This window comes from Columba livia, chromosome 5 (assembly GCF_036013475.1).
Source record: "Columba livia isolate bColLiv1 breed racing homer chromosome 5, bColLiv1.pat.W.v2, whole genome shotgun sequence".
NCBI classification, from domain to species: Eukaryota; Metazoa; Chordata; class Aves; order Columbiformes; family Columbidae; genus Columba; species Columba livia.
In genome coordinates, this window is record NC_088606.1 from 11,022,283 (window position 1) to 11,048,023 (window position 25,741).

The following is a 25,741-nucleotide window of genomic DNA, read 5'->3' on the forward strand; positions in this document are numbered from 1 at the left end:
AAAATAGAAAAACGAATCCAGCTAAAGGACTTAAGGGAAAAAAAAATAATCAGGAAGTAAAAATAAATTATAATCTAAAGCTAATTTTAATGCATCCAAATAGCTTTTCAGTTCTTGCTAGCCTAGAAATCCCAGGCTTTTCACACCTCAGTAGAGGAGAGTTATGTAGGGTAGCATCTCTACAAGAGTAATAACTATGTGATCTCATAGAAAGAACTTCTATGAAACTGTAAGGAATTCAAATAATCATGACCTCATACCTCACTCTGAGACCTCGTGTAAACCTTTTAGGCAGAATCATGTCATTCTTGGATTTGGAATGTCATGAACAGTGTTTTGACATGTCCTGTGCAATCTCAAATGTATTTCAATCCATAATGGGCAAAGTTGCTAGATGCTTATGTATTATGAGAACAATTTTACAAGCTTCATCACACTTTGTGATCATTTTCCTGTTATAATTTTAATTATGACTAATATTATTAGCTCATATCTGACTTCCATTTGTTTTGAGGAGTCTAAAGATAGTTTGATTCAGTGGGAAGAGGAAACACTCTTGAAACGCACTTGGAACATTGTGAAAGGCCTGTTTACCTCCATGTCTCCTCCATGTATTTATCACTCTAGGTCCCAAATATCTATCTAGGTGTCTATGGGTATGAGAGGTACTCACAGTACACATACTTGTAGTATAAAGACTTTGTAGTTCTGCTGCTCTTCTGGGCATCAAGGATTGTTCTGCTCAACAAGCTGTAGGGAACAAAGATGTGGTTCTCCAGTCCGTAACAGCCAACAGGTGCCTTCCCGTTTTGCAGGGGAGGAAAGACCTAAACTGCATCATTTACTTAGTCTACACCTTTAGTTCTCGCTTTGACAGGTCTGACTTTTCCTCAGGTGTGGCTTTGCAGTTTTACAGCAATACTTAGTTGCAGATGTCCATGGAAGGGGCAGGATGAGAAGTCCTGTCCATTTGTTTGTTTAACCTCTAACTGTGATACTTATTTTCCTATACTTGTATTGTGAACATGAAGCAATACAATTCACTCTTGTCCCTGCATTTCTACCTAAATGAAGCATGTGGAGAATTGTTTCCAGTTGTCACTACACATAGAGATCCTGAGTTGCTTGGCCCTTGTATAAAGGTAGAATCATTTAGAATAAATGAGTACTTCAGCTGACACGTAACATTATACACGTTAGCTCATAAAGTAAACGTTACTTAAAGAGTTCATTTGTTATTTTTCATTAAATATTGCTGTGCTTTCACAGTCCTTGCACCAGCACTATAAAGTTCAATGCCTTTTGTCACAGTTCTATCCTTTTGCAGTCACATTAGTATCGTTTTTAGTTAAGTCCTTTCCTTTACTTTTGTAGTTCCTTACAGGAGATGGATTATGAGATCCACTGTGTCAGCGCAGAGCTCTGAGGGCTTAATTGTGAAAGCTTGAGAGTTTATCCCTCTGTCTTTCCGAGCAGCTTTCAGTTCTGAGCCGGAGACTCTTCTGGCTTTTACAAGGCCACAACTATTCATTTTCAGGCCACCTTTGGAGTTTTCTCTTTTATGTAGCTGTGTCATCTGCAGATTAGTATTTCCTCTCATATTTTCCACATTCTCTGTGGTTTTTCTTGTTCAGTGCTGCTGTGGTCTCCTTTCTCCAACACACCTTTCTGTCTTCACTGGCTTGTTCGTTTAGTTTCCTGTCCGTCCAGCCTTTGGACACCTCGCATACTTATTTCCCACCCGTATATTTTTCCCAGGCAAGTGAACCTTTCCATTTCTCTGTCTCCGCAGCTGCCTCCAGATCCAATTGTTGTTAGGTTTGTTCCCCCTGCAGCCTTCCTCAGATCAAAGCCGAGAAAATGAAAGTCCCTCTGGCTAATTTAGGAGCAAGGGAGTTGAACTTGTTTTTCTTCTCTTATTCCTACTGGATGATCTTACTCCACAGCTCATACCTTTTCTTCCTTGCTAAAAATAAGCCTGTTTTTTATGCAGCTGGAGTATTCACTATATTGTGCTTGGCCATACAGTTCGTCAGTGCCCTTATGGAGACCCATTTGGCTGGATCTCTTGTGTAAGTGCACTGAATCATGCTTCAATTGCTTTCTTGAAAGAATGAAGAGAGAGTGAACTTGTGCATCTTTGGGGAGTTTGACAAGGTAAATTACAGCTTTTTATGTTTTCTGTCTTCCACAATATAATAATTTTTAGATACATAGGAAATAGTTAATGGCGTTTAGTATTGTCTCCAATGTTTAATATTTAAAAATCCTTAGCTCTGGGTTTTGGCTTGCTGCAGTCTTCTCTGACTTGCAGCTTCTTGATTCATGCTACTACACACACGCTTTAGCTTTATTGCTGCCTTATGTATTCATCTTGTGGCATGCAAGATTTAAGAAAAAGCTCAAGTATATAGGAAACACTGGAAAGATTATTTGCATAAGATTGGGGTCTCTATTCTGACTGTACTGTTTGCCTTTTATCTGAGGCAGTCTCTGTTAATAAATAAACTGTTAAATTTCAGGAACTCTCTTAAATTTCAGGCAGTATAGTTTTCTGTCCCTTTAAACAGTAAAATTAAATACGAAAAGTAATGGTTTTCCTGATCTTTTTGGTACTCAGTTTTTGCACTGAGTTGGTAATACTACAAAAACACTAATGGAACCATTATTTTGTGTGTCTTTAAAGCTAAATTGTCTGTATTCTCATATTTTCAGTTTAAACTGATAACTGTGAAAGAACTGTGTATTGCTCAACATTTTTCCATTGAATATAAAAAGTGCAATGAATCGAGCTGATTGTAGTTGACAGCTGGCTTGATCTTGCCGTGATTAGGTCTTTTACTGCTGGCAAAATCCACTACCCTTTTCCGTTAGCTGGTTGTTGATGAATGCAGAGAGACAGCTTTTCATATTGATAAAGAATTTGGGGGAACCTTTATTTCACGTGGAATAAGATTTAAAAATACCCCACCTCCTCTTGATTGCACTGAGCCAAAAAGCCACACAAGAACTCAAAAGATCTGTACAGTTGTTGATTTGACTCGTTGACAGCGAACAGTTAAACAATTAGTGTAGACAGAAAATAACAGAAGCATGGAGCTGGAGCATGTTGAAGCAACGCGAACATTTACAGCTGATGGGCAGTGCTGCAAAATAAAGATGTGCTCTCTTACAATTACATGGGAAAATAGCGAACAGGTAATTAATTACTTTTCAAAATTTGTTAGTTTTGCACTTTAGCGCGTGTGTTATTTAGACACTGTGTAGCTTTTGCACGTTAGTTTAAGTGGTTGTGGATTTCGCTGTCACGTGGCCAGAATGCAGACCAGTTTGGGCTTTCTAACTCTCTATCTCCGAATTGAAATTCTTAGCTAATCAGATTTTGTTAGGTGCATTTACCATCATTTTTAAGACCTGATCAAAATCTTATTACTTTGAAATGTCACGCTCAACTTTTGCTTTTAACAACATAGGTTATATGGGAATTGCAAGCCATACACTTTTCAATTGTATGATACTTATTTTCAGTGCTTTTCGGATTTGGAAATGTTTTATTATACTCTCTCCATAAAACAAATATTACATCACCACAGAAAAACTTCATATTGAAGCAATTACTTAAGGGAAGAATAAACACATTTGATGCTAAACGTTATTCAGACAAGTGCATCTTCACCATACTTAGCTATCCTGTCAGAATAAGATGTTGCTTTCCTAAAAGACCCAGAAAAATCTAGTTCTGAGACTATTTTAAAGGCACTTGTACAGTGTGTTTTCAACATGTATTGTAACATGTCTATTAGTCTGAGTAAAAGGATTGGTATTGTAAACAAGTCTGAAGTTTAGTGCTCAACCGATCTGTTATTTCTATAGGAATGCATCATTTCTTCTAAGATAATTTACTTTTGTTAGGAGTATCAGGTTGATAATATTTTGATTCAAATCAGCTGTTGGGTATTTTATTTGACACTAAAGTTAATATAAACAGTTTTGCAGTTTCTCTGGATGTTTAAAAGTGCCTGAAGAACAAGGAAGAAAGCAGTATTTAAAATAAGCAAGTTTCAGATAATACTTTCTGGTATTGTAGAAATTATTTATAAGCAGTTCATTTCATATCTAGCAGATGTTCAAATCCATTTCTAATTTTGAAAATCTATTTGAACATTGTTTTGATTCTGTTCAGTTCGGCCTCTTAGCTGTTCTGTGCAAAACAGAGGGCAACCTTGCTTCTGATATTTCTAAGCAATATAGGAGAACAGGAAATCTGGAGTCTGCGGCTTATGCTGAATAGACTTTAAGCATTTTATTATCTAGAGTGACTTATTAGCATCAGCAAGTTGGAGGAATTGCTAACATGGTAGAGTAGCTTATGGGAGGTGTCAAGATTTGATCAAACATAAATAATATGAGATTTTTCAGCAAATTGTCATACAGTTGAGGCATGTTTATTCTAAGAAACTGTTAAGGTATTTATTGGCACAAATAAAATAACATTTTTTTAAATTAATTTCTGAGTAAAGTGATCTAATTCCATTTGTAATGTTAATTTTTAAGATTGTTTGATTATCAGGAGATAGAACATGCTAGGTATATTTTCCTTTAATTGCCAATATTCTGGTTGCCTTTTCTGTGTTTAATTAGCTTGTTCATTTCCATTAAGCTGAAAAAGGCACATGCTATTGTCATTGGATTCTTTAAAATTGATTTCTGCTACCGGCATATTTCTGACCCAATTAAAAAAATGCAAGGCAGAGCTGTGGATAAAGCCACTAAACTGGAAATAATGTCACCCATGTCAAGATCAGCAAAAACTGTACTATAGTTTAAATAAAAATAGATATATTTTTTGTCATTTTATAGTGTTATATATGAATTTTCACAATGGATTTTCAAGTTATCTTCATTGTACACAGCACTAGGATTGAGTTTTATGGAAAAAGTAGTCAAAATCCATTAAAATTCTTAAATTGGGTGATATATAAGGTAAATATGTTTCAGAAGTGTAAGGAGGTCACAATCAATAATGTTCCGCAGATGCTCCTCCCGTGTTCTCCTCTCATAGTCCTCATGAGGAGGCCATGTGGGGTTCCTGTAAGACCCGTTTGATACGGAACTGGTATCATAAACTCCTGGATCTTCCATCTGTTTCCCCATCACCGCTGCTGTGCTGAGGACAGGTACCCAAAGCGTGCGCTGGCTGTTCTCAGCAGCCTTTAAAGCTCTCTTGCCAGCTGGGCTGGTTCAAGCATCCCCTAAACAGCATCACTTTGAATGAGGCTTAAGGCAGAGAAGTTACCGGTGACTGCTGGGCTTTTGCTGCTCGTGCCCAGGTTCGCATGGGAGAATTAGGAAATCTTTTGATAAATTCAGCAGGCAAAGCAAGCTGTTCCTTTCTTTCCTGCTCTGTCAGTTGAGCAGCCAGAGCTGTAGCTCTTCCTTTGCTGTAAATCAGGGGTGTCAAACTCATTTTCATGGGGGGCCACACCGGCCTCATGGTTGCCTTCAAAGGGCCGAATGTAATTTTAGGGCTGTATTAGTGTAGGAGTAGTTACATTTACACAGTCCTAATATTACATTGACCCTTTGAAGGCAACTGTGAGGCTGATGTGGCCCCTGGTGAAGATGAGTTTGACACCCCTGTTGTAAATGCTGCACCTGACGAGGAGAGAGCAGGTCTGGCCCACTGCAGTGACAGTCCCTGTTAGGGGAGGCTGAGAATTATCACACCCTGATCCCAGCTCCTCACTGACTGGGGAGTGCTCAAATCTACCTCTGTTCTTCATTTTACGGTTGTCAGTCTGCTTCGTTCTGAGAAAATGTGCATTTATGTAATACACTTCACTTCCTTTGTCCATGTACTCGTATACCTGTTCCCAGACCTGTCAGTTCTGTATTTATCACGTAACTATATGGATTTCTGGGATTTGACAGCACTGCAAAGGTAAATTTCTAGTCTGGAGGTAAGTTTTGTGTTCCTTCCTTTGTCCTAGGAAGGAACAGCAACATAAAACTGCTGTAGATTGTGAAAAACTGAGTCTTTCAGTACGTGCAGTGAAAACAGTAGTTACTTTGCGTTTCTATGTAGGCATTTTAAGCCTTCTCAGGAGCAACTTGCAGTACCTTTCTGACCTTTGCTGCCCTATTAGACCGGTGAAGATGATGTTTCCTTATAACCACAGCAAAGCTGTGTGCATCATTAATGAATCCAATAGGGGGGAGTAAATTCTTTAAATCGTGAGCCCAAATGGCTTGCTTCTTGGATTTCTCTCTCTTTCTCTGTTGCACTTTCTGCCTCTAATTCAGTGTTGATCCTGTGCTTGTCCTTGGTCTGTGTTTTTTGGCGGGTTGGGGTTTTGTTTTTGTGGGGTGTGTGTGTCCCCACTGCATTCTCCTCTTTAGCCTCTGATATGCTGGGGTTGTCCTAACCTTGATAAAGAATGTTTTCTTTCACCATTTATTCTGGCTGAGGATACAATTACCTTTACTATATGGAGAGTCTCTGAGAAGGATTGCCTCTTTTTTTTAGCTAAAAATGCCATTTGGACAAAATGTTCCTCTTTACAGTGGCAGCCTATGTAAAGAGTAAACAGTGTAGCTGGCATGCATGTGGGATATATGCTGCATTATCTTTACTAGCTGCTCTGTATTGCCTTTTCAATAAATCAATAAGTGGTTAAAAGTAATGGGATGCATGCAGAAAAACTCTCTGGGTGGCCCTTTTGATGGTCAGAATCAGAACCAGCCATTCTGGGCTCCAAGGTGCAGACTTTCTCACCTCCCTGCCTGCTGATTACATTTTATCTACGTGTTGTTGGACCTTGTAAATTGGTGGTTTAACCTCAGAATCACCTCTGACTGTGACAAGAGAGATGGGTGAAGTACTAAAAGAGGAGTAAATGAGGGAGTAAGGATAGAGGTGGTGATGGAGGTGAGTGATAGGAAAAAGACTAGAAAACATGAGAGTTCATTGTTCATGATTTATTGAATATGCATAAGAGAAGGTGGAGCTTGGCCGGTTTCAGGAGGCTTCAGGTACTGGAACCTACTCTTTCTAGTGCAGGGCGTTGGGAAGGGAACTGAAGGATTGTGTGGGAGATGGGTGTGAACACCTATTTAAAAATAAGGAAGGAATAGATAAGGCAAGTTAATGACATGGTGGCTCTTGCAAACCCAGGAAAAGATCTGAAGAGATAATGTACAGGAAATGATTGGTAAATTCTTGTACCGCTCTGGTTTTCTTTTTCGATTATTTGTTTATGTTATGGGTCACATGGGCTATTTGTGTGGCTAGGTGGGGCTGAACCTAAACGTGTGATTGCCATTCATTTTTGTGGAATATTTGCTGTTTTTCTTTAAAGCTCTTATTTCTGAAATCGTAGCAGTCTTGGGTGTGGGTTTGGTATATGTTCCATTGTTATTTTCAAAGTAACTCTCCATTCTCACTAGTGTAAACTTGGAAAATGATCCTAAGTATCTTCATGGCTTAGGCATGGAGGCAAAAATGCATAAAATCAAACCACATCCTAATTATAATATTTTATAAAATAATCTATTTCAAAATGTCAGTCTCATGAGTTTTTTTATTATAATATTGACACAATTAGATTCCTTTTAAAAGACAGTTTTCTGATGGGAGTAAAGGCAAAAAACCACTGGAATCTGCCCTTATTGCTTACATGTCTCGACTACAGTGTGCTCTGCTTGCCAAAGAAATATTTTGAGTTCAGGTGCAATTTTTCATTTACTGTTGTGGGTTGCCAATGAGTAAGCTATTTCCTAATAGCTCAGAAGCATGTAGACTGAGGAGTTTGTGACGATAGACAGAACAGCGCAGTGTGAGGGCAGAAAGAAAGGAAGGAGGAATACGAAAATGAATTTTTAGAGTGACAGGACTAATGTGTAGAAATAAATATTAAAGAAGGTTCCTTTTCTTAATTAAATGCCTTAGGTATGACTTGTTTTGAGGCTGCTTGTAAACTGGTTCCCAAACTATTTAATTACTACTGAACCATTCATCTCATCTGTCTCAAAAATATTAATCATCAAATGGTAAAATATTAGCTTGCAGTAGGAGGATAATGTCAGAAGCCGAAACTCCAGTTCATTACAAATTCTGTCTCTCATCGTGACCTTTTAAAGTGCATGCTAAACAAAATAAATACATTTTTTAAAAGATTCTTGTCAATATTAAGAAATCAGGGAATATAGGTGTGAAGTATTGTCTGTATGAGGCGTACATAATAGTTACTGCCTAATAACACACAGTGTTTGATCTGAAGCGTTTTATTTGGGAGTTCATCTCTATGTGGAAGTGCTTCTGTGAATCAATGAAAAGAAATTTACAGTTCAGCAAAACTGTCTGCTTTGATGTATCACCATGTAGCAAATGAATGTGTGGAATCTGGAGGAGTAGATATTTGTGGTGGCTTTTTAGCAGCTCCTTCGGAAGGCAGTTCTGTAGGAGGTCAGTGTCTCTTGCTGCGGGAGAAAGGAGGAGATCGGGACCTGAAATGTGAGAGGTTCGTGTTTGTTATGAGTGGTGAGTGACTTCATGGATTAAATTGTTAATAACTGGTATGAACAGCGCAAACTTAAGAATCTGAGAAACCAACAACCTCATTAAAGAACTGAGAAAATGGAGCGCTCCCTTTGCCTGGCATAACCTGAGCTTCTGAAGGACCGAGACAACTCACTTTTTTCCGTGGTGGCGTTTGCACGCAGATTATGACAAGCAGACTCAACGAAGATGAAATGCTCTAAACAAATTGATTCGGCTACATCTTGGCAAGAGAAGGATTCGGTGTTTTCTGTGCTGTTTCAAAAGTGATGCTGTCCTGTTTTGGAGACCTGAAATCAGCAACGGTGTCTGAAAAGAATTGATTTGATGTCAAAGAGGAATTCTGCTTGCTCTGTTGACTGCTTTTGCCATGTGGATGAAAAAGAACAAACTGCGAGTGAAGTTACAGGTTTAAAATTTTGTTTCCTCAACTGCCTCTTCTTTTCTTTCCTAACTATAGTGTAGTTATTTGAAGTGAAAGGGACACTTGTATTCAGTGAGGTAAACATTAAAAGATTTCTCATAGGATGTTTATATTTAAATGGTTAATTACCACTGTTTCCCATGTTCTTGTGCTTTGCCATGTATAGAAGGTTTTTAGACATTACACTTTCTAAATTCAACATTTTACAATAATTAATAGCTTCTTCAAGGAGAAACCAATCTTTGCATTCATCTTATAATTAATATTCTATATTTTACATAATAAAAAATAATGCAGTACTTTTTCAGGCATTATAAGGTATTCTTTCAAATACGCTTATTTAAAGCAGTAAAATTCTGAGCTTTTGGGTCAAACTGTTTTTGTTTCTGGTTCTTTTACAAATGAGTTTCTTATTGTCATTGTGCGTTTCAGGTTACACTTTTCATTTAGTACACCTGTAATTTTCACTTGGTGAAATGGCTTTTTTACCTTGAAATATACACAGCCCCTGTACAGATACCACTTTTTGAGTCTGTGTATATTCTAACAAGATTTCTTAGCAGAAAAAACACCTCTTTATTTCTTGGACAGTGTTATACTGAAAATTGCTACAGGAAATAGAACGAACCATCGTTGTTAACTTAAACTGATTGAAGCAGAAAGGAGGGAAGCATTGGGAAGCTATTGCATAGTCTAATGCAAAATGTGCATTTTTGAAACAGAGCCTATGTGGTTTGAGAAAATACTCTCAATTCACCCCCCAAAAACCTTTTTTCCTTTTACAATCCGTGATCCAGAGGGAAGCCTTCAAGCCATTCGGAGCCCCGTTTAAGAATTCCCTGCAGAGCCGGGTGGCAGCAGCTGTTGATGTTCAGGTTTTTCTGGCAGAAGGTCACACCAAAGGAGTTCAGCAGAGCCGGAACATGTTCTGGGAGCAACAGCTGTTTTTGCCATGTTATTTTCTTATCTTAAGCAAACACATTTTGGTTTGGGGATGGCACTTGGGAAAGGTTCCTTGCTTTTTTACCCAATTAGTGCCTTTCAGTCTGTAATTAATAATAAAAGGTCTCTCTGTGATTTATTAGCTGGTGGCCACAAGTGTGTACAAGTTATTTGTCCCTAAAGAATATTGTGAAGGACTCCTGTCTGTCATAAGACACGCTAATAAAAAAGTTCATTTTTTTAATCACCGTGTTCACTAACGAGTGTTGAAACAGAAAACAGAACCCTTTTGTTCTAGTTCCACCATTTTACAGAGCCATAACTCTAAATAAATACATATTTTTTTAAATTGCTTCTCTGCTATAAATAGTTTCCATTATTGTTGACTAGTAAGAGGAGTTGCAGTTGTAATCTGGTAAGAATTATAATTTCCATCAATAATCGATTCAGTAGTAAATGTTCAAAGAGGGACAGTAACTTTTTCTAACAATTTTAGTCCAACATGTCTATATCGTGTGTCTAAGATGCAGCAGCTTTAAAAGTTAGGGTTCCAAATCTGGCTCATTTTAGTGACTGAACTTGAGGTGCGTATCTTACTTGAATAATTTTGTGCAGAAATGTGAAATATTAATTGGAGTTCAGGTAGCAAAATAAAAAAAAAAAAAGGATAAATCAGTTATTTTAAAACATGTTATTTTCCTTTCCTGACTGAAACTTAAAGAAACTGTTCTGTATTATACATTGTTTGGAGAACTGATGTTTACTTAAGCAGGAATTCGGTGTAGGAACATGAAATAAGCCATTCAGGGTGGCTGAGATACTTCAGTATCAACAAGATTCAGAGGAGAATTTTGCTTTTTGTAGAGTGAAGTACAAGTGTTGCAGGGGACGTGTTGGACATGGTCATCACAGACATGCATTGGGAGTCAGGAGCCCAGAAAAGTAGAGCAGATAATTCAGATTTGTTCTGGGATCCGGTTTGATCAGCTCCACAATCTGGTGCTTGATTGATTGGGATGGGGAGGTGTTTGGGGGTTTTCTTTTAGTTTCGTATGTTTCTAAAATGTTTAGACCTCAGTTCAGTTGGTAAACAGAGTTTTATTTATCAATATATCCAAAACATTCAATTCTCCTTTTCAGCAGCATTGACTATATTTGGGATAGGAAATGGTGTAGTTTTAATTTGGCTTACTAAGACTGTAGTCATGTAGTTTGGTGAAAAATACTACATTGTTTATTGAATTATTACAGTGCAGTAGTCCAGCTTTTACATTGACACAGTAAACTGACTGAATTACATGTATATGCCTTGAAATGGATGTTGGACCGTCCTGAACTTTCCAGTGTAATTTTTCAAAGGCTGGTGTTTTCTTTCCGTGCAAATTCTAAAGTTATGGTTAAACTGTGCAATTCGAAGGTTGTGGAGTTTGGTTTTCTGAGTAGTCAAGCGGGTACTGGGCAAGTGTCAGCTTCTGGAATTTGTCTTGTTGCACTACACTCTCTTTCCCGTGATGGCATAGTAAGAAATGTGATTGAATTGAAGTAATTTAATGTATAGATTTAAATTATATTTGTTGCTAGAACTATGAATATACTGAAACTGTGTTCATTTTTAAAAACACATAATATTTGGTTGCACATGTAATCACAGCATTATATACATTTTAAATAATTTCCATTAGTTGCCTCTCTAGCGCAATTTTGTAAATGATTTGTTAGTTTTGAAATGCAAAAGGAGTGATAAAGCCCCACTAATATCTTGTCTTTTCATTCAGAGTTCGCTCATTAATAGCCACTTACTTGTCCACAGGGTGTCAGCTTGACTTCACTTTGTACAGACTGTTTTTCACAGATTTTTACCTTAAATGCTCCAGTCTGCCAGGAAATGTCACTGTCTTTGGATGTGAGCTTAGTGACAGTCTTTATCTAAGCCTTTATCTGAGGGTTCTCTGGGTGTTATAAATAATGCCAACCACCAGTTAAAGCTGTCAAGGCACTGACACTGAAAATGTTAGGAAAGAAGCTTTAGATTCCAGTTATTACTTAAATTACCTGCTTGCATGTGTGTTATGACGTGCCCTACCAGTACTGCATACCAATTCTATGGGATGTCTTAACAGAGCATTGTGCAATGTGGTATAAGGGCTTTTTCTCGTGTTTGTTTTGTCTCTTAGTGTTTTCCCCTTTCATTGCTTTTCCACTTTTTGCTTTTTCTGTCCCTGGTATGTGCATGGTCTGTGTCGTTTCTTTCTGCTCTGAGCCTCCTTACTCTTTCGTAGGTGTCCTCTGTGGACTGGGGAGGAGACTTCAGCCTTTCTCTGAGGAGTACAGATCTAGCTTCTCTCATCAGAACACTTAATATACATCAACCTATTAATGTAACATTTTGTGTTCTGCAGGTTGGGAATCCACGTGTTGAGCTCACTCTTTCTGAACTTCAAGATATGGCTGCCCGACAACAGCAGCAGATTGAAAATCAACAGCAAATGTTGGTTGCCAAGGTAATAATTATATACAGAGCATAATAAATACAAATTTCCTTCAACGTACACGTGGTTTAATGGATACAGAAAAACACATTCATTCTAGATAAGCTCAAGAAAGAGCTTGAGAAATCCATTGTTTTACCAAATTAATCTTAACCTAGGCAATATACAACATTCCAGTGTAAATGATACTATAACAACCTATGTCAAGCCAAGTCATGTGTTTTTATAAAAATATGGCTAGGTTTGATTTGTCTCTTTTGTGAGGCCCACTTTGTGACCTGTGATAGGCCAGCCTTGACTCCAGTATAGTAACAGTGGGGTGAGATGAGAATATGCCCACTACCTATATATTAATGTATTACATTTCCAGAGTCGCTGAGAGGTAAGAATCTGTTTTCAAAGCAGGGAGTGGGTTTAGTGTTTTCAACACTGTTGTAGGTGTTATAATATACAATGTGCTTTGGATGCCTGGAGTACCTAGGAATCAGCCAATCAATTCTGTGGTTCTTGATGGAAATAATGTAGAAAAGGAACATTTTCCTGTGTGCCCAGCAGAAGGACTGTTGTTTAGAACTGGAACATTATCTTGTATTGGGCCAGCTTGTTCAAAATAGTCTGTTGGACATATTTTGTCATCTTTGGGAAGGTGGATAACATCACTGGAGGTTCATTTCTCTAACAGCAGGAAAAGTGTTAATAGTGTCAGAAGACAAATGCCAGAGGAAGCTTCACAGATGTGTTTGAATGACTGTTCAGGCTATGGTTGTATTTGCACGTATGTAAATTTGATATTTGGTCTAAAAAAAATCTTGAATCTCTGCTCTAAAACAGGTTTGTTAAACAATGTTAAGAGTTTTTCTAGGAGGATTGATACACATTTTACTTAAATACAACTTTTTCTAATTTCTGGAAATAAAAAAACCCACTGATGGGTTTTTGTAAGTTAACTCTTTTTAAAATAGATGGGTAACAGGAACCTCTTGTCTAAAACCCCATTTTTTCAGGAGCAACGTTTGCGTTATTTGAAGCAACAAGAACGTCGCCAGCAGCAGTCCGTTTCTGAGAGTGAAAAGCTTCAAAAACTTAAAGAACGTGTTGAAACCCAGGAGACAAAGCTGAAAAAAATCCGTGCCATGAGAGGACAAGTGGACTACAGCAAGATCATGAATGGCAATCTGTGTATGTGGAACTTTTAAGTAATTTATTTAATTTAATTTACTATTCACTGCATGACTAGCAACTAATGCTATGTTGCTAGTCATTATAGCATTGAAGCAGGATTTCAGACAATGTTTTTTGTCTTACAGAAGGTGCTGTGCTTCTGTGAAATTTTTATACTATGTAAATTTTTGTTTGTTTTATATAGTCAGGCATAAAGTCAGAATAAGTCTATTCACTAACTGTTAGAGATATTATGACTGCTAGAAAATTCCCAAGACATAAATATTTTATATGTGCGTCCACATACTAGATTTAAAACTAGTGTGTTTGATGTACCAGTACCTGCAGAATTAAAAAACTGACAACTCTGCTTTACTTAATTGTTTTTTGTTATTTTTATCTTGTTAATTTTAGCAACTGAAATTGAACATATAAGTGCCATGTTCCAGGAAAAGCAGCAGGAGCTACAGGCTGCAGTGTTAAAAGTGGATCAACTTACTCAGCAACTGGAGGATTTAAGGAAAGGGAAACTGAACGGGTTTCAGTCTTACAATGGCCAAATGACGGGACCTGCTGCAGTAGAATTAAAGAAGTTGTATCAAGAGCTACAAGTAAGTAATGGAGAGATGCCATCTGGATGGTAGCCTTAGATTTTAAAAATTGTATTACTGCTCTTATGGGTGGCCATGTGGTTCTGTGACACCTTATAAAACTGATGTATTGGAATGCTGTTAATATGTGTGGTTGTAGTTAGCATATAACCCTCCTTAAAACAGGATTTCATTAGCTTTAAAAACTAATTCTGTTGTTGCTGACACACACGCACATAATGATGCGAAGTGTGTCAGTGTTCTGAAGGGCATTTCTCAGCCTCTAATACTGAAATACTGAATGTTGACATAACCTAGTATTTGCTCTAATCTCTCTTAAAACATTTTTTTGAAAATTCATTTTGTTGCTTTTCTGTTGTGCAAAGAACTGGGTGAAGCAGGCTCACTTAGATGTCATCTTAACTTGGAGACATGACTGGACAGTGAATAAAAGTATATTTGAAATACATTGTGAAAATATAGCTGTAATGTGTGGTGTAAAAAAAGAAAGGCCACACTGTATTCACTGCCCTATATAGTGCACTACAGCTGCAGTATGTTCACACAACATTCCCTTTATCACTATCATGTATCTTCCTCCAAGAAGACTGTAACATCTGAAGTGTAGTTCTCACAAGGGAAATTAAATATTCCATTTACATTGAAATTTTGTCCAGCTTTTATGTTTAACAGTTACAGAATACTTAATCGTGTGCCAATGTGCCTGAATTTGGGGGGGTTTTTTATTTACTTATGTACTTGACTGTGAGCAAGACAACAATTCTAATATATATATATATTTAGTATTTAAAAATTAATTTAAATTTCAAAATTAGTCTCATTTCTTTACTTGGGCGAATACAACATACCAATTAATCCATCACATGTTTCCAGTAATTAGGATAAGGGTTCTTTTTCCCTCTTTTTCCCCTTTCCCCATTCACAGAAGGCGTATCTGGCCTTTCGAGTATTTCTAAAGCGCAGAGATGCTCAACGGATTAGGATTTCTGTCTTGTCCTTCGCAGTGATCCCATACACATCTATCAAGACTTAAATTTGCTTCAGGGTTTATTTTGCATGTAACATTACCATGAAAATTGGGCCACTGTCAGAGTTATTGAAGGTGTGATAAAATGCCAATGGGAAAGCAAGAGAAATAATTACAAAGACTGTCATGCTTGATTTAAACCATAAAAGTAATCCATGCTCTAATCTACTGGAAACCTGCTGTGAAGGTTTCAGCTTAATCCCCATCTAGAGAGGAAAATCTGTGCCCAGTCCCTGCACGAGCAGTTCATTGAACCTCCCATCCAGACAGCAGGAAATGTCATGTGGAACTGGAAACAGAATCAATAGCATAATTTATTTTACAAGTTTTCTGTCACCTAGTTTTCATTATATTCAAATTGCCTGGTGGTTAAACATCACATTTTCTATTACTTAATTTTTCACAGTGGAATTAACTTCTGAAATGTATTTATGTCTAATTCTTCAATGCATTTGCTATAAATGAGGTGCAGTCTACAGGTGTTTAATAGGTATCCCCTAGTTTATTTATTTTTTAAGAGCTGTTCATGGTGCAAATGCTGATTTGACAGCCTGTGTGGAACCATAACATTAGATATGTCAGAACACAGCTGATCCAAGTGGCTTTGATTTTTTGAATACTGTGTTTAAAACAACTTGACAACAGACAAAACGAAGTATATATCCTAAGAACTACTTTTTTTCTTTTTTCTTTTTTTTTTTTAAAGATTCGTAACAGGCTTAACCAGGAGCAGAACTCGAAGCTTCAGCAGCAGAAGGAACTCTTAAACAAACGCAATATGGAGGTGGCTATGATGGACAAGCGAATCAATGAGCTGCGGGAACGACTGTACAAGAAAAAAGTTGAGGCACGTCAAAAAGAAAACATTCCTGTAAGATAAACTGTTAAAAGGGCCACACTTTAGTTTATCAAGAGCGCATAAAAACTACACAGAATCTCACTTTTTGCCCAGCTGGGTAATACAATTACATCTAAAGAACTTTTCTTAAAAGTAGCAGGCTTCTGAAAACTACCACAGGGTTCTGCATAGATATCAGAAAACTGTTAGGCAGAATGTGTTTCCTTTTATTTTTCTTCATGGCACAGACCGTACTGTATTAAAAATTATAGTAGTTTCTATTTCTAGGAATCTAAGTGTGATTATGGGCTGTGTTTCAAAGCATGGAAGCATCAGAAATTTGTTTTTTCATAAAATATTCATCTTCCAATATGGAAAACTGGTAAAAATATAAATTGTCTGATCAAGTTAGTCTTAATAGTTGTCTTGAACTTTGATTAGAAATCAGTTGCACAGTAGATCATTTATATAAGGACTAGAGAGATCAGTTCTGGATTCCTGTATGTATTTCTAGCTGGAGGTATTGCTTTTTAAAAATACTCCATACATATTTGATCGTTTAAGAACTCATTTTAGTCCATTTGCCTAAGAAAGGCACAATGAAAGAGACCTTACACAGGTAAAGATTTCTACAAGAAAAGTGTGTGCTGTGGCTGAGAAATTTTAATTTTTGAGGTGTTGATTTTAGGGAATGAAATTTGTACTTTTTTTGTAGAAGCAGGAGTATGGTAACTTAATAATTAAGGTGTCTTAGCTACAGTGCACAGTACTAGATAATTAAATTTAGACCTCCTGTTCATGCACAAATGCCTAGATTACATGGAAGTTTACACTTCAATTCGTCTGATTGTTTTTATTTTTTTAGTTGAACCGTATTAATGGAACTTCCTCACCCCAGTCATCCCTGAGCGCTTCAGGAAGGGTGGCAGCAGTAGGACCCTACATCCAAGTCCCCAGTGCTGGCACTTACGCTGTACCAGTAGATCCAGTTAAACCGCAGTCCCTCACCATTGCTTCTAGCTCAACTCATGGAAGATCAAAATCTGGTAAGCACTTCAGTGTGGTGTTTGTTAATACACGTGGTTTGGAAAGGAGTAATCTTAGGATACCCAGTGTTGGCGTAATCTCTGTAGTGGAAGGAAGTGGCAAGTTTTCGATGCCTTGATACTGTTCTGGGAACTGGATGTTAGTCATTTGATATGAGATGGTTTTGCCTGTTTCCATACATTTTTCTTAGGAGACTGAGTGTTTTCTTTGAAATGTTACTAGCTGGTACACTGCTTAAAGGAGCACATGTTCCTTCACAGATTCTGTGTTCTGTCTTTAAGAGCTTTTCAATTAGTTTTTGTGTGTTTGAATATAACAATGAAGTCAACTTTGTGGCAAACTATATTTATAAACAACTATTTACAGTATGTTGCTTTCAGTCAAGTAAAACAAACCTAGTGAACAAGTAAAACTAATATTATTTCTCAGAAGGAGACTAAAGAGGAAAATAGAATTAAACTATGGGAGGTTTTTGCTCCAGCTGAGACAGGAGAATTTGTGGTGCTTGAAGCATTTCTGAAATGGAATAACCTTAGCACCAATGCAGTTTACTTGTTTCTGCTTTCATTAGTGAAGGGGCTGCCCCTCCAGAGTACTCCCCAGAACTTGATGTCCAAAATTGGCTCCCATAATTAATTCCATCTACATTATAAAATAGAATTTTTTAAATTATTATTATTATTTACATTGGAGGCTGAAGGAAGCAGGTCTTGCCATTTGTGCCTTAAGTTCTCATTCTGGCAAAGCTTACCTCTCTGCTCACATTGCAGCAAAATCAGAATTCTTTAGAAATGGTCGGCTAGGAAAACGCACATAATAGAAATAAAAATGCACAATCCCATGGGTTTAAAACTGAATATTCCAGCAAAACTTGCAGCATGCTTCCAAATATTGAGGAAGGGACAGAGGGAAAACGGTCTGAACCTCTCAGTAGGGAAGATGGACCAAAATGCCACCGCTCAAAACCGCGAGATCAAGAAGTGAAACTATCCAAACAGAACTTAAAAACCCTCCAGTTTTTTCCATTTATACTAGTAGTTTAACAATACTTTTAGTTTAATTCCAAAGCTGTACAAACCCCATCACTGTGATTGTATGTAGTTTTAACCATATGGAACGACTTAACTGCAGGGTAAAGCGACAGATTTGCAGCAGTTTTGTTTTCAGACGTGGATTCCTCTTCCACATATGGGAAATGACAGCTCAGAACTTTTAAGTTCACCCACCAAAAATAATTCCCTATTTTGTAAATATCAACCTCAGAAGATACACATACCCGTTTCTAGACCTATCTTAGCAAGTTACAGGATCTCTGAATGATGACATTTTGTTTTTATAAAAGTAATTATTCTACCTTAGGACTGACACTGTTCATTACTCTGAGTGTACTTGAATAAAGTCCTGTAAGATATGTGTGTAGATAGATAGAGAGATAGATAGATATGTAAGGAGGAGATTATATGCTCCCAGAAAGAAAAGAAATTGAGTGTTTTTTTCAACTGTCATGCTTTTATTTCTCATTGTCTGAGTGTTCCTGTTCTAATTTCTCCATTGTCATTGTTATAATTTTTCCACCGCTTTTTTTTCTTTCTTTTTCTGTGTAACTGGATCTGCCTTGGTGTGCCCGGTAGAGACAGACTGTGGGTGTGTGAAAAAGTCTCCAGACACCTGGAAGGTTTCTGATTTAGACATAATAGCGGATCCTATTCTGTCACCTCCCACTTCTCTTCAGTCTGCTGGTCACAATGTCATCCGCCTGGCACCTACTGTCTGTGACACCCAGCACTGTGAGTCCATAGAAGATCTCTGGCTAGGCTAAGAACTCAGTGTTTAATATGATCATCTGAGCTCTTGCATACAGATGCATATTAAACAGCATCTTTAGATCTTGTGTTGTGGTCTGGCATGCAGAAGATGCTATTGAAATGTAAAATTGTTGAGAGGTTGCTTTTCGTCATTGAAGGAAACACTTGCAGCAAATTAATCCTTGGGGTACTGGAGTGATATACTAGGGATGAGTTTTCTTCATTGAAAAACCTTGAAATTTCCTAATTGTTATTAGAAAATTATGGCAATCACCAAAGCATGTTTTAATCTTTCAGGTTAGATGGATGTATTACATATAGGTTTAGCTTAAGTTACTTTGTGGGAAACTTTAAGTTTCCGTGTTGCACTGCCCCCAGAGTCGGGCTCAAAGCTCACTCCGTCCAGGAGTCAGCACCAAGAATCTTGCTGACTTCCACTGCACAAAAATGTTACACTTGGTTTGCACTTCAGCTGCTGTAGTAAGTATCCTAGATCCAGACCTTTTCAGATAAAATCAGAGAAAATGCACTAAACGTTTTGTGTCTGCATGTCACTGATTTGGGTAAATGCCAAATGGACTGTTGGGAGTTGCAGTACACGGGCTGTTTGGGGCTCCTACAAGCGGTGGATTTGGAGGAGAACACGAAGCCAGTTGGCTGCAGTGACCATGGGGTGGCTGAGAGCAGGAGGTGGCCAGGGCTTGTCAGAAAGGTGTTACCATCAGACGGCCAGGAGCGTTTGAGACCTTCTCGATCTCACCAAAGACAGCAGAAGGCAGAGGCCGGTTGGTCGCCTCCTCTTAGCAGCTCCCGCAGCCTCTGGCACCATGTCCCGCAGCTGCAGGTTGCAGCCGCAGCGCAGTTTGCTGCGTGAGATTCGGCGGAGGATGTGAGATCCGCACTCCTAAAAAATGCATGGCAGTGGGCAAGTCTGCCAGAGCGTAATATGAAGGACAGGAAGGTGGGAACAGCTACATTCTGATGTTTATGTAAGTAGAATTAAAAAGAAGTTAGAGGAGAGAGAGTTTGAAATTACTTCCAGTCTGTTATGTCAGAATTTGGGGATGAACATGCTAATATTTGGAATTTGAAAGATTACAAAAACTTTTTGTGTAACTGTCTTTCTGAGTGTGGGCTTGTATTTGCAGGGAAGATAACCCAATTATTTAGGATTTTTGCTGTTATTTCTGTACGTGCTTTCTTAATAGCTAAACTTATATCTAAAGATGCTTTTGTGTTTTGTGTGAATCAGTTATAACACCTTTTACTGTTCTTCAAAACAAAAATTTTTCTGAACCGTAACCTTACTGGAGTTGTGGAACGTGTGTATTTTGTACAGTAAATGTTAATTCAGTGCATACTTGAAAAATTTGCCATTATTTAGGGGTCAGAGTGTTTAGACAGTCATCTTTTTTGGTCCTGCTCTTGATAACCGGATTATTAAAAGCAAACCAACAAATAACCCAGCATGTCCAGTTCTTGGATGTTGCCAGTACTAAAGCTGGGCCTTGTTACTTCTTGGCAGTTTGCAAGTATGAAAAGTGATTTCTGGACCAAATACTGTTTTCTCAGTGTGAAAATATGCAAGTGATAACCCTATTTAAATGACCAACCACAAAAATACTCTTGCTCCAAAGTATTTATCTCTCAGAATTCAAACACAGTTGATCTGATTTTGGAAGTTTAATTTATTGTAGTGTATCTGATCCTGAGGAATGGTCTACACATATAATTAAAAAATAATTAGTATGGTAGTTTAAATGCAGAGGTAAACTTTTTTTTTCTTACTTAAAGGGATATGATTTTAACAAGCCTATAAAGAGGTTTATGAGGTAATAGAGCGAATTTGCACTCATAGAGTGAAAACATTGGGTAGTAGTTGTCAAGAAATCTGCAGGTTGCAGGGGGAAGGAAAAGGGGGACTCACAGAGGACAAGGCTCACAGATAAGAAGTAGAGAGGTGACGTTAAATTCACTATAATTAGAATGTTCCTATGCAGCTTATTCTGAGACTACGGCAAAGAATTCTAGAAATAGCTCTGCTGATTCAGTTTTCTAGGGACTTAAAACTGAAATGAAATGGGAAATTTTGCCATTAAATATCTGATTTTCATTTGATGTTGTCTTTCTATGGGGTCCAGAAATCTCGGTAAATCCCCCCCATGCACAAACCCTCCTCCATTTGAGTTGTTAACCTTTAGTAAAGTGAGTTACACATTACATGTTGTCTTGACTGAACCTAAGTGCTCCACTAAGATAATTACAGGCAAGAGAGGAGGAGAGATGATCTCCAGTCTCTTTAGAGTAAGAGAAACCAAAATTTCATCTTTCAAAGGCAAATCAAAGCCTTAGGATCTATCCTGGGATCCGTTTAGTTACTATGAAACCAGATCTATTTATCAAGCTATTTAAACTCCTACTTACATAGAGAACAGAAACTAAATAGTCTCATGCAGTTAATAAAGTAATGTATCATTACATCTAAGACTTCATTAAGGATTTGTTGCTTCAGTTCATGGGCAGCTATGCATGATTTTTTGCATATGAGAAAGATAAAAGCCCATGACTTGTATCTTGACACTGTGAGTTGAAGTTGTCAGCTGGCTTTATAAATTTATTTAATTTTAAATCTCTGGGGCAATTCTAATCAGGTGAGTATTTTGAGGAAAAACAAAAGGTAAGTTAACCACCACTTCCAGTGAAGGAATGTTTGGTTTTGTTCCACCTCATTGTTGAAAAGAAGGTTTTACATCCTATGAAAGTTTAATTCATAGTTTAAATTCGGAGTAAGTCCACTCAGAGCTTATATAGACTTAACATTTAGCATAATTTGACTGTGTCTCTGCATAGTACCAAAAGAAATATGTTGATGAAGTGTTTCTATAAGGATTTTTGTTCTGAACTTGTCTGCCTTCTAATAGTAGAATATGAAACGCTCAAACCAAAATTTTAACCATTTATTTTCTATAGACATTTTCAATACAATCTGCATGTCAAAGGGTAATGAACAGCATATTATATGTAGTGATTTGGCTTTCAGTATTGATTTCTGAATCAAACGTTAGTAGTGATTTATCTCATTTCTGGAATCAAATTAATCCTGCTGTAATGTAAGCTATTCCATTTCCTATGTTCTTTTGCTTGTTTACAATGGTGGTGTGGATTATCTTAAATATAGTATCTTTGTCTGTTTTTAAGCTACTGATGGAAATTGGCCAATACTTAAACAGAGCTCAACCCCTGTGGTAAAACCCCCTCAGATCTCCAACGCAGACTGGAAAGAGTCAAGCATGGATACAGCTTTAAAACAAGGAACTATATCCAGCCAGCCTTTGCCAACCTCAGTATTAGGAAGCACGGATAAGCTGGTGGGTTTTGTCTGTGAAATATTTGTAGATCTCTTTTGCTGAAATAGTGAACCTTTGGCTTCCATAGCTGAACTCACTTCAGTTACCTACACATTGAGTTTCCCTGCTGATGATTATTTAAAAATTCACAAAGACTATTACCTTTGCATTCTTCCTATTCTGTTCTGTACTTATCACATTACAATTCATATTTCTTTTTCAACTTCAATAGTTCGTATTCTTTCCTGTTCTTGTGCATATCTGGTCTCCCCTTTTCTCTCCCTTTGCTTCTCCTAATCATTTCTCCCACCTTTCTATTTTTCTAATTCAAATTCTTGTTACTATTTTTCCTTGGCGTGGATTGTCACTTTTTTCAGTGCGCTCTTTTTCTCAGAAAAATCTCACAAGAGGAGTCATTAAATCCATCATTGAGTGAGTTACTGGTGTTGTCTGTGTGTACTGTTGTTCTAGTACTTATAAATTCTTTAAGACTGTAAGCTTTAAAGAATAAGGACTTTGTCTTTAAATAGTTTTGGTAAACTTTGTTATCACACTACATATTATCAAATACATTATCAACTATATACTGAGATGAAGAACCGTGAACAAGTTATTCAGGCTTTGGAAGTACACAAATAAGTTTGGATTCATATTAATGTATTATAGCTGAAGATGCCTTTAAACAGTGGCCTCTACCTGATGTATGATGAGGTCTTGTGATAAATTCAGGTAGAATCATATCCAGTGATTCAAGAATAGGAATTGTTTCTATTGACTCCTTTGCCATCGCACATGATTATTAGCTTGTTTTGTTGAATGAGGAATATTCTTGTTCACAAGTATTTTATTTAATTAAATGGTATATACATTTTTGTTGTTCTTACACAGGGTCTTGACCTGGGGAAGGTACCACCACCAATTCCTGGTGTAAGCAAGCAGTTGCCTCAAAACTATGGGACGTATCCAAGTCCAGTTCCCTTAGGAACAAGTTCCACAAATTCCCTGGAAAGAAGGAAGGACGGCAGCCTGCCCAGACCTGGCACAAGTATAGCAAACCGGCAACGACCTGTTCCGCTCCCGCCGCCGAGCAACGTACATCAGCCCAGCTCTTCGCAACAGATTCAACAAAGAATTTCTGTACCTCCCAGCCCCACATATCAGCCTTCAGGTTCCCCCTTGTTTCCAGGAGGAGACGGCAGGCCAGAACTCCCGCTGACTGTGGCAATCAGGCCATTTCTAGCTGATAAAGGATCACGACCTCAGTCTCCCAGAAAAGGGCCGCAGACAGTGAACTCCAGTTCCATTTACTCAATGTATCTCCAGCAAGCAACACCACCAAAGAATTATCAACAAGCTGTGTATAATACCTTAAATAAGTCAGTAAAAGCAGGTAGAATATATTTTGCTTTTTTTCCCTTTGAAATACTGTTAAGATCTACTTATTTGTTTTAGTTTACTGTTTGGAAAAACTTGTCTAAATCTGTGAGAAGATGAAAGAAATCTTTATGTATACAGCATGGCATAAAACTGATCCCATAAATAAGTATCCATCCGATTACCTTTTATTTAAAACAAGATGCAATTAGAACAATACAGTCTGGATACTTTAGCGATACTTCAAGAAGTAAGTTGAAAAAATAGCGTCTAGAGAGGAGAGTTTTTCTCCTCCTGACTGTGGGGTTGTCCTATGCAGGGACAGGAGTTGGACTTGATGATCCCTGTGGGTCGCTTCCAACTAGGGACATTCTATGATTCTATACTGTTTCCTCATAAAAGAGGAAAAACATTCCCGGTGTTACTTGTAGCTTGTATTTGTAAGAATCACCACAGTCATCAACAGGTGAGTATTTCTGTTTGATAGGTTCCAATATGATTGATTTTGATTTTTTTTTTCTGTTTTAGTGTCAAACAAGTAGCAACAGAGACATACGTGTTTTCTTTGCAAATATTTTATTACGTAATTTGAGAACAGTTCTTTAGTGTTTTCCATCTTTCTTTTCTTCAGTTTATGGAAAACCCGTTTTACAATCTGGTTCGACGTCTCCCTCACCCTTGCCATTTCTTCACGGTTCTTTGCCTGCCCAGACTTCCTCCCAGCCACAATCTCAGCCTCAGACTGAGGTCTCCGACAAAGATCAAGAGCTGGAAAATGCTCCACCATCCAGTGAAAACAGCAATGTGGAGAACATTCCTCGTCCTCTCAGCCCTACTAAGCTCACACCCATTGTGCATTCCCCCCTGCGATATCAAAGTGACGCTGACCTTGAAGCTCTGAGAAGAAAACTGGCCAATGCTCCCAGGCCATTAAAGAAGCGCAGTTCTATCACTGAACCAGAGGGCCCAAGTGGACCCAATATACAAAAATTATTGTATCAGCGCTTTAATACTCTTGCTGGAGGAATAGAAAGTGCTCCTTTTTATCAGCCAAGCAATCCCCAGGACTTCATAGGCATCTTAGCAGATGTTGACAACGGTAATGCCAGTACCAATGGCAATATTGAAGAACCTATTTCTGTGCAACCTACAGTTCCTCTTCCTGATGAGCCGCCGCCCCCTTCGTCAGATGCCAATGATAATGAATTACCTTCTCCTGCTACTGAGGAACTGATAAGCACTGAAACCACAAATCAAACATCTGAGACAACTGAAGATAACAACAACAATCCTGCTATAGTTCCTTCTACCGAACAGTCACCCAGTCCCACACCTGAGGTCAGTTCTCCAGTAGAAGATGAAGCTCCTGTGCCACCTGCTCTTCCTCCTCCGCTTCCTCCAGTAAGTAACAAAGCAAAAAGACAGTTTTGTGAACTACAGAATTAGCGGTGTGTTTAAGCCTGGCTGGAAGACGGTGAGCTTATGCTAAATGCTACGTTTGCACTTCAAGTTTCATGATAGTAAAATAAAAGAAAACCAGAGGGGCTCCAAGCACAATTCTGATGGATTTATTTCCCACTGTACCTGTTTATTAAGGAAAATATGCATATAGGCAGTGGGAGGTTGCGTATCTGCTTTAGGCTGTAGAACTTTTTTTAGGATATATTCTTGTAGAACTAATTCTGGGATTTCAGAGTCCGTTAAAAATATATTTTTGTTGTTTCCCTGGGCCTACAAAGATGACTATTTGTGTGAAACCAAGGGTGAACTGTGGCAGTGGGAAGCTTTTTAATTTACAGGCAAGCTGAAGTACCTGTTGTGGGAGAATTGCACTGCTGTTCCCCTCTCGGCAGAGAGATGTGAGACCAGGGCTGACAACACTAACAGCACCGCGGCTGACTTGTTCCAGCAGAAATGTTTTCCTAATGGGCTTGTCACATAATCTGAATTGCTTTTAAACTCCGTCCTCCAGCTGCACCAAGATCTTTTAAATACTTGTCATTACCAAAATCTACAGCATATGGAGAGTTGAAAATAGGGCTGTGGATATAACTCGTGTTAACATTGGTTTCAAAGAATCTCTCTGCTTTTTGATTCACGTGGGGACCTTGCATCCTTG

General features: G+C 37.9%; 1 protein-coding gene across 10 annotated transcripts in view; it reads left to right on the forward strand.

Annotated features, from left to right (window-relative positions):
- The window catches only part of PPP1R13B (protein phosphatase 1 regulatory subunit 13B), an 84,686-nt gene that overhangs the window by 53,221 nt on the left and 5,724 nt on the right, over positions 1–25,741 (forward strand). For 3 of the 10 annotated variants that reach the window (XM_065063351.1, XM_065063350.1, XM_005506058.3), the window contains exons 5-13: positions 12,323–12,424; positions 13,417–13,591; positions 13,988–14,184; positions 15,918–16,082; positions 16,915–17,095; positions 18,728–18,883; positions 22,100–22,269; positions 23,137–23,638; positions 24,254–25,023. In XM_065063351.1, coding sequence (XP_064919423.1) covers positions 12,323–12,424; positions 13,417–13,591; positions 13,988–14,184; positions 15,918–16,082; positions 16,915–17,095; positions 18,728–18,883; positions 22,100–22,269; positions 23,137–23,638; positions 24,254–25,023 — 2,418 coding nt within the window. Of the gene's footprint in view, positions 1–1,984; positions 2,158–8,241; positions 8,967–12,322; positions 12,425–13,416; positions 13,592–13,987; positions 14,185–15,917; positions 16,083–16,914; positions 17,096–18,727; positions 18,884–22,099; positions 22,270–23,136; positions 23,639–24,253; positions 25,024–25,741 lie in introns of those variants that run through there. The other 7 variants (XM_065063352.1, XM_021292348.2, XM_005506059.3 and 4 more) reach the window with 7 other exon arrangements.